Below are 9,539 nucleotides of genomic sequence, written 5' to 3' on the forward strand. Positions count from 1 at the left end.
AAGGGCAGCAGTGGGTGCGTCAATCCAGCTTGCAGCTGGAAAAGATTGCTTACCCTTGTTCTAGAAAGTTGTTGATCAGTGTTGGGATATTTGGCATAATGTTACTTCAAGAGCTAAATACATACAGTTAATGTGCATGGGTTCTGTCTCAGTCCTGGACCTGCATATTATCTTCCTAGAACAACATAATGAAACCACGTTGGTCCTTGTAGCATTCCTAGCAACTGGGGCTGTATGAAGCTTAAGTCTCCGATTCGATTCGGCGGAGATTTGGCCCGATCTGGTGGCTGAATCTCTGAATCAGGATAGAATCAGAGGACCCTTTAATCTCTCCGAATCAAATCGGAACCTTCCAATCGATTTGGAAAGATTTGGACATAGACACAGCTTTAAATGTTTTTTCTACATACTGATGGGTAGCAGGGGCTCGTGAGTGCTGCAATGCTGGGGCGCATGGAGTGTCCCACAGGAGCATGGGGGGTTCCCCAGCACGCTTAGCAGTAGACCCGGAAGTGGGTAGACCCGGAAGTGACCAGAAGAACTTCCAGTCCACTTCCAGCCTCCCTGGCTCAGTGACTGGTGCCTCCTGGGTGGTGGGGGGGGCACCTGGGGTCCCCCTGTGGCTGATCACTGAGCTGGGTGAGTATGGGGGCCCCCCAGCACACTCTCCGGCAGACCCGGAAGTGGATCGGAAGTATTTCCGGTCCACTTCCAGGTTTGCCACTGAGCACATGGAGGCCCCCCCCATCCTGTGAGACACTCCATGCACCCCAGCATCACAGCAATAACAAGCTGTGCCTGCTACCTCAAGGTATGTAGAAAAACCTTTTAAAGCTGTGTCTTTCTCTGAATCAGCATCAAATCTTCAGATTTTGATTCGGCCAAATCGAATCGGGAACGGCGATCTGAATCAATTAATCGAATCACTGTGCCTGATTTGGGCTGAATCTGAATTGAATAGGGCCCGCTTTGCACACCTCTACTAGCAACCAGGCTACGAACTGTATACAAACATGTCAAGGTCTAGATACTAAGGTACTTACAGCACTGTCTGCCTTAAACTTAGAATATAATGGGCTACTACCCAGTTTCTGTTCTCAAGAATTTGTGAAGTTGTCCTCAAAAGTGACTTGGGAAAACAGTATGATCATGGTCCTATTCAAACTCATGCAGGCTATAGAGAACTCAAAATTATATGCATCTCATCATTTTAGTTTTAAGTAGTATTAGCTAACATTTAGCACAGTATGTAAACTTATAAAGTTTATTTATAGCTACTGTTAGAAGTGTACACTTATGCTACAATCTTCACCATACTCTCCCAGAGGTCTCTGCTATTTACAGGTTTCCCTCGATTTATGCGGGTTTGATTTATGCGAATTTGCTCTCATGCAATGACCCTTTTGTACCCAAAATTCATTATATGCAAGGTAAATTTGCATACATGCGATCAGCATAGGCCTGGAGAGTGCTGCATAAATTGAATTTGCATAAAGCGAACCTACTTTATAATGTAAGAAATAGGGATAGGTTGCTCTGTCGGCTGCTCTTGGGGCTGTCTGGGGTGAGTGTGGACAAGTGGAGCCCCAGGCGGTGTGGGGCACAGCACTCAACCCAGCCCCGGGAGCTGCCGGCAGCCACTGGGCTGCACCGTGCCCCGAGCCCTCTGGGGCTCTCTGTGTCCCCACTCATCCCAACTCCTGCTGCAGCTGTCCTAGGAGCAGCCGATGCCAGCTCCCTGTAGCTGCTGGGCTGCACTGTGCCCTGGTGCAGGCAGCTGGCACCGGCAGCTCCTGGAGCCAGGGCTGGGGTGGAGACAGGCAGAGCGCTGGGAAGAGCCCGGAGCCCCTGAGCCTGCAGCAGCCGCCGGGCCCAGCCTGCTCTCGTCTGGCTTCAGGCAGCTGCCTGCCCCTGCTACAGCCCTGGGAGTGGTGGACACCGCCTGCTTGCAGCCACTGGGCTGCACCATGCCTCACACCCCCTGGGGCACCATGCCCTGAACGCCCCCTGCGCGGTGGAACCCAGCAGCTGCAAGCAGGTGGTGTCCACCGCCCCCAGGGCTGCAGCAGGGGCAGGCAGCCATGTGCAGCCAACAGGGGAACCTATCCCTATTTCTTACATTATAAAGTAGGTTCGCTTTATGCAAATTCGATTTATGCAGCATTCTCCAGGAATGCATGTACCACATCAATTGAGGGAAACCTGTATTACAAAGACACTAAATGGAGTGTTAATGAATCTTTGTTACTGTAAAATGTGATCAAAAGATGTTGGAGTGGGAGAGGAAGCAAATGAATGGGCTGGTGGCTGCCATCCAATTTACTAAGCCCCGTTTTTGGGTGAGCATTTGTTTCAAAGGTAAGGAAAACTCCTGTTTAAATTTCTGCAGGTGCAGCTACATGAGACACTTAACTTTTCATTAGCATAGTTTACTGTGAAATAAGCATGTGCGCCTACACATGCACCTGCTTACCTCACAGTAAACCTCCCTAATCTTAAGTAAATTTGCTCCCCGCAAATGCGAGTAGCACATTTACTCAGGATTAGTAATGGCGCCATGGTGCTCGTATAGATGCCTGACCAGGTACAAAATCCGCTCCTCGTCAGCCAGCCACCAGAGGGCCTGCTCCCAGATTGCAATCAGGGAGCAGGGGCTGAAAGATCCTTATCTGCCGGCCCCCACTCCCCGATCACAATCTGGGAGCAGGGGAGACCCTTATCTCTCAGCCCAAGCTCTGTGTTCGTGGCGCTCGGGCTGGGAGATCCCTGCTGGTGGGGGTAAGGGAGCCTGTTCCCTGCCCAACTCGGTGATTGTGGAGATGAGTCTAGGAACAGACTGGGAACAAGATCCCCAGCCTGCACTCCACAATTGTAATTGCAGTGGTGGAGCAGGGGCTGGGAGATCCCTACATGGAGACAGTTCCCCACCCAGCCTGGAGCTGGCTGGGACCTGCCTTTGACTGGGACAGTTCCCTGCCAGTTCCAAGCTGCACAGGGAAGCATGTTTCCTGTTTTGGGCAGTCCTCTGCAAATGCAGACTTCCCTGTGCAGCTCAAGGCTGGTTGTGAACTGTCCCAATCAGGGGCAAGTCCCAGCCCCATGCCCGGATTGGGTGATCAAGGCACAGGGCTTGGAAAGAGCTGCACAGGTGGGGTAGGTCCCAACCTCCTGCCCCGATCCACTGGTGTAGCAGCTAGCAGCGAGTTAGCTACTAGCTGCCCCACTGCCAGATTGGGGTAGAGGGCTGGGATCTGTCTCTTTCCTGCAGCTCTTTCCAAGACCCATTCCCCTGATTGGGGAGCCAAGGCCAGAAGCTCCCTGCTTCCGGGTCATGGGGACATTGTCTTTCACACACCCCTCCCCCAGCAACAGGCAGCCCCCCAGGGCCACGAGACATTGGTACCCAGTACTCCCTGCCAGCCCCTGGGGTAGCACCCAAGGGGGGAGCCTGGAGCTTCCTCTGGTGGCGGCAGGGACCCATTGTAGGGCTGCAGAGAACTGGGTGCAAATCTTCTCCCTAATCCCCACCTACCCAAAAACCCTTACTCCGAAGTAGCTTATTTACCCGAGTAAATTTGGGCCAGAGTAAATGCATGTGTAGATATGCCTACTGTGTCTTAAACCTTGTCTAATTGGTAGACATCTACCCTATTCATGATCTTGTGTTTTTTACAAACTTTGCAAAAATGGCAATCCCTGCGATTTTGCCATGGAATTGCCAGGGGGGAAAAAAACGTACTAAAAACAAAATGCTGATTTCCTGGTGGGAGCCAGTGGTCCTCAGGGCTCCCAGAGCTCAGCCTCCCAACCAACCCGTCATGGTGGAGAAGAAAAGCCACTGGTATGAAGGGGTGCAGCAAAGGTGGCAGCCGCCTCCAGCCCTCGTTGCTTGTTGGCCAGGAGAGCTGCCCAAGAGAAGTGCCCAGTTGATGGCCCCATCCCTCCCCATCAATCAGCAGGCAGCAAGGGGCAGGGTTGCACGAAGGGTAGCCCTGTTGGCCAATCAGTGGCAAGGGGAAGGGTCACCGGAGCCCCTCAACCAGTAGGGGAGGCCACCACGAAAAGACCATGGAAATGGTGCCATGTGTTGTGAGTGGCCCACAATTTTTCTTTTGCCTTGGCGTGGTTTATGTAGATCCCTATTAATTGGCCTATTCCAGAAACTACTAAGGAAATAGTTTGGGCTAGTTTTTAGAGGTTCTGAAAGTAGTAAGTTTCCCAAAATGTCTCCTAACACTTCCCCTACAAAAGCTAGGTCCTTAAATATAGACTTTGTAGAAGGAAAGCGGTTTTCTGATGCATTTTGTCACCCCCAACAAAAACGTAGAAAGGAAATTTGAGGAGACACTTGCCTTATTTTCTTACACTTGTTTGTTGACAAAGTACTATGGTAATAAGGTCCATTGGAGTTGTCAAACTAGTCTTAGTTTATCTAATAATTAATTTTAAAAGGAGGGAATTTGGTAGAGAATCATTTGGTTAAGTGGCTAGTATTGATTATTCTAAGTAACGCATGACTACATTTTCAAATGTGTATACAGCCTTGTACTCAACTTAGAGCCACTAGTTACTAAATTATCTTGAAAAATCTGCCCTTGAGTGCTTCTCTCATCTGATTTTTGGTTTTGTTTTTTTTCATTTAGTAAGTGTCCTGTCTTCCAGTCTTTGTTTGCATGGATCTGCACTTTTGCAGTATGAAATGCATGCTGTCACTGTTTCACTGTACCTAAATCTTACTTGTTTTATGCTAGATTTAGGAGCCCTTATGGGACCTGTGCAAGGTGCTGTGTGCACACTGTGAGAGAGGGTACATGAGACAAAGGTGGAAAGGGAAATTGAGATGGGGAGGGGGCACTGATTTCGCTCAAGGCTAAACAACAGGTTAATAGGAGAGCTGATGACATTTTCAGCATTGGTATAGGGAGAAGTCGTTGAATTCACACTTCCAGAATGCAAGGACAAACAAACTGTGATTGCTGGCTTTCTTTTAAAACAGAAATGAGATATCGTTTACAATCTGGGACCGGTGGACTGTTTATGGGAAAGAAGACTTTACTCTCCTGGACTTCATAAATGCTGTCAGAGTAAGACTTTGCCTATTGTAATGGTTTAATACAGGACATAGGTGTAGGGGGGACATGGCTTCTGTTTCTTCAAGTGTGTCAAGTTCCTGTTGAAGCCAAAATAATCACAGGTTTTAAGTGCACAGTACTATGGTCATCTGATCATGTGCACAGAGTTCATTTGAAATTTGTCTTGCTATTTAAATTATAGAAAAAATCATATGAAATCTACAGTAAAATGTTATTAAGTGGGTTTCATGAAAATTATTTTTTCTCTGGGACCTGGTTCTTTTGAAGAAATAGTTTCTTCTAAGTGAAGGAGCTGGGTGTGTGTAGAACATTTTGCTAAAATGCCTGTGTTTGTAAACTATAGGAGAAATACGGAATTGAACCAACAATGGTTGTACAGGGCGTCAAAATGCTGTATGTTCCAGTGATGCCTGGTCACATCAAAAGACTAAAGCTGACGTAAGTATCAGTAAAATAGCAAAACTGAACGTGGAATCCAGGGAATACGAATTGATACCATTAAGAATGCTCTTAGATATTTTGCTGATGAGCATGTAGGAATACATAAGGCTTCCTTCTGTAGTTCCATTCCTTTAAGGGATTTTCAGAAATGCGCAATTTCTGTTTACAAGCATGATTAATTTTGTAGAACTTTCATTGGAGTGGGGAAGGGGGGAGACCTGTGACGTTGTCTAAACAACAAGAATGAGAGAGAGAGATCTAGGAAATATCTGACCGGAAATAATTGGGAACAGGTGTGCCTCCCAGTTGCACTACAAGTGAAACTGGGCTACCCAATGCAAGCTGGAATTGCCCCAAAAAGAGTGGACATAATTAAAACGTTCAGTTTGTGCATGTGAGACATCTTATGCGTCATTTCAGTAATAAGTTGGGGATATTGAGGTTGAAACGTGGGATTTTCAAAAGTACATGAGTAAACAAAGAGCCTAGTTGACTTGAGTTCCTTAGTGACTTGTTGAAATCTTATCTCTTTCAGTAGTTGATGCTCTCTTTTGACAGCTTTTCATGTTGATTAGGAATGTAGAGAAAAACAAACTACCCTTCTTAACTTATTGACAACTGAAAAAAGGGGAAGGGAAGCTGAAATTGGCAGTCAAGCTGCCTTTTTGATAAGTACTTGCCAATTTGTACACAGACACTCCAGTATGACCACTAGTTTGGTTTAGTTTTAATGTTGCTTTGACAGCCAGTTCCATGCAACAAGCTTCTCCCTGATCTGACTTAATACTTGCCTCCATTGTAAAGTGTTTTGAAATCTGCAAATGAAAAGTGCCATGGAAGGTGTAGGTGCTCGTATTAGTTGGTGTAGCTGACGTAACTTCATGAGCTGTAGTGAAGTTAAATATGTAGCAGGTTGTCTGACGCTACAGCTTCAAGAAAACGTAATAATTTTTTGTGACTCCAGCTGGTTGTGTGATAAAGGAATATGGCCTGCAACAGTGCGTTTGAAATAAGCACCCATTAAATGTGATGCAGTGGTGCCTGAATTTGACTGTGTAAGCCAGACTGTTCTGCTATAAGGCAGAGAAGGTTTAGCACGGTCTGCCATGAAGTTGATTGCCAGCAAGCCCGTTCAAGTTTGCCTTGTGTCACTGAGCTGCCACAATGGTTTATTGCTCTGTACTGCAATAAACCATCCAAAATTGCACTTACTACAAGGTAATGAATAAATCCTGGCCTTCTTTCACCACCATTACCCAGTTTCCAAATCTGTGGACATGGTAGGGCCAAACTGCAACAGTATTATTCCCTGCAAATGGACATTATACACTTTTGTATGCATTGGAGCAGAGCTCCCATGACACCTAGGTGCAGAGAACTACAGAAACAGACATTGTAAGTAGACTTTGAAGGCTCTGAGAATAGACTGTTGAAGTTGCTTGCGTGTGGCGGAGAGAAGCTGGCCAAAACCATGACTCCATCTGACCCTTGGCTGCTATTTTTGCCCCTTTGGTATGGGTAGCATCTGTTGCATGAATTCCAAATGTCCTTCTTGAAGATGGGGAGGGGAGAGAATTGGGTTTATCCTTAGTCCCCCAGCCCTGAACAAAACTGCTTGTATGAGGAAGGAGGGTTTGACCGTTAGGAGGAAGTACTTCCTCTGCTTTTTATCTTGTATGGTTGCTGTTAAGCAACATATAATAGCTCAAAGCCTGAGCAGTCTGACAACAAAAGCAGAAATTCATCAACTGAAATGAGGCCTTCTGCAACTCCAGAATGACTTTGGTATATCTGATTAACAGAAGGCTCATTCTTTTCTAACAAAGTCGCTGATGCATTGGTAATAATTTGCTTTAGTTCAGGATAGCTCAGCGTTTGACTCCTTGCTTTTCTTTCTGTATTTACTAAGTGGCTTTTCCTTCCTTTGTAGGATGCAAAAGCTTGTGAAACCATCAGCTGATAAAAAATATGTGGATCTCACAGTATCATTTGCTCCAGAAACAGATGGGGATGAAGACTTACCAGGCCCACCAGTTAGATACTATTTTACCCATGAAAACAATTGATGATAGCTCTGCTAACATCACTCCAGGACCGTTTGCTTTGAAAGGAGTGTGCTAGGATCAGCTTTTTTTTTTTTTTTTTTTTTTTTTTTAAACAAAATGGTACTACGTATTTCTTTTGGTGAAGCCTTAATTGAAACAGAAATAGTGGAAACTGGTGAACTGCACTGAAGAGCTCTAAGAAACTGGATTTATATTTCACCTGTCCCTGTTCCCCTCATATGTGTCTATTGCCAAGCAGGGTTGGTAGCTTTCTGAAATGGAATGTCATGTATAATCCTTACCACAAAGAAGAGATTTGTGTTAATTTATGAGGGTGAAGGTGGGTGAGGGGCTGGCCTGGTAAGCCTTATAGTTTATGCTATATGCAAGGTAAGTATTAAAGAGGGGATGGTGCAAGAATTGGGGAAATTGCCATCCTACAATACTTCATGTTCAAAAACATCTTAAAGTCCTTTTCTCTTGGGACTTTCTTCTGAAGTTGGGATTCCAGCCACATCACTGAAACACTAGGCCAAATTTATCCCAGGTGCAGCTGCCATTAAAACAAAATGAACTTCCCCATTTATGCTGTTGTTGTTCTTGTGAAAATGTAAGGGGACAACCAGTCAGCTGCTATGAATTGTCATGGCTTTTTTTTAAAGTCAAACAAGCTATGGCAACTGAGTGTCTATACTGCAGTAATAAGGGAAGCTGAGCTTTACTGGAGAACAATGCCATTAATCTCCAAAAAAAAGCTCTTCTGCCTGAGGAAGGGGCAGGTGAAGGGGCTACCTTTTTTTCCCTAACTCCTCTTCATTAGAGTACACTGTAGCAAACCATGACTTTCTGAATGAGTTAGGGCAGGGAGGCACTATATGTACTTCATACCAAACTTCTTGGTTTCTAAATTCTATTTTTTGGTGCCATGCCTCTATAGGGAAACTTTGTCATATAACAGTCTACAACACAACTCTAACAGACTATTGAATTTATATTAGCTTCAGCCTTTGCATAGATATCTAAAGTATGGCAGACCCATTTAATTCAGTAGAAATAATTAGGGAAGTAGTTTTAGCTATGGCAATAGCTAAAGAGGTGAAATACAGAAACAGCCATGACATTCTTTCTCAGCATCTGCATATCAAATGATTGTATTTTATGATTCTTTTCCAATTATAGAGAACTAATACAAGTGACATGGGAACAAAAATGTAACCAACAGTTTGTTTTTTTTTAACAGCTTACATCTGCTACAAGTGATGTAAAACTTGTTCCCCACTCTCTAATCAAATGTTAATAAATGATTCCTTCTGGTAAGCATCAGAGATGCATAACCTGCCACCTGAAATACTGGAGAATAATCCTTGTTCTTTTTTCCTTTTCCCCGCAATTTGTATATTCTAGGAAAAAATCATCAGGACTTTGGGCATTTAAACACCAAAGATATGTTGAACCTAAAAGCTGGAATCCACACCATTTACTCCAATATTTGGGAATTTGACTTAAATGTAGTCTTTCTTTTGGAAGCTGTACATATTTTTTTACAATCAACATAGCTTAAAGATATAATTTTATAGTTTTGGTTTAACAACCAGCTGGATTATTTAATTTGTTTAGGGTTTTTTTTTGGTTTTTTTTACAACTTAAAATTGTGAAAGGCAAAAAAAATGATATTCATAGAAATGGAGAGGTGTACAATTAACAGAAGGCATAAATAGACAGAATATTTGTTTCTAAATAATGAGTGAAATGTGTTGGCAGAGAAGTATGAATCCCAAATAAAATATTTAATTGATATAGGGATAGTTTTTATTTAAATATCTGGGACAAAACGCAAAGAGCTGTGATCTCTAAAAGTCAGGAGCTGGGAAACAATAAAATGAGATTTGAGTGACAAACTCTTGTTTATGTACTCAGTATGAAAGCAGTCTGGTATGTTAGTTGAATGTGGATATTGCAC

General features: G+C 44.3%; 1 protein-coding gene across 2 annotated transcripts in view; it reads left to right on the forward strand.

Annotated features, from left to right (window-relative positions):
* Positions 1-9,376, forward strand: part of UBA6 (ubiquitin like modifier activating enzyme 6) — a 59,484-nt gene extending 50,108 nt beyond the window's left edge. For both annotated transcript variants that reach the window (XM_006027521.3, XM_025208730.1), the window contains exons 31-33: positions 4,997-5,084; positions 5,437-5,531; positions 7,465-9,376. In XM_006027521.3, coding sequence (XP_006027583.1) covers positions 4,997-5,084; positions 5,437-5,531; positions 7,465-7,600 — 319 coding nt within the window. In that variant the 3' untranslated portion in view covers positions 7,601-9,376. The remainder of the gene's footprint in view (positions 1-4,996; positions 5,085-5,436; positions 5,532-7,464) is intronic.
* The last annotated feature ends 163 nt before the right edge of the window (positions 9,377-9,539 follow it).

This window comes from Alligator sinensis, unplaced genomic scaffold (genome assembly GCF_000455745.1).
Source record: "Alligator sinensis unplaced genomic scaffold, ASM45574v1 scaffold320_1, whole genome shotgun sequence".
NCBI lineage: Eukaryota > Metazoa > Chordata > Crocodylia > Alligatoridae > Alligator > Alligator sinensis.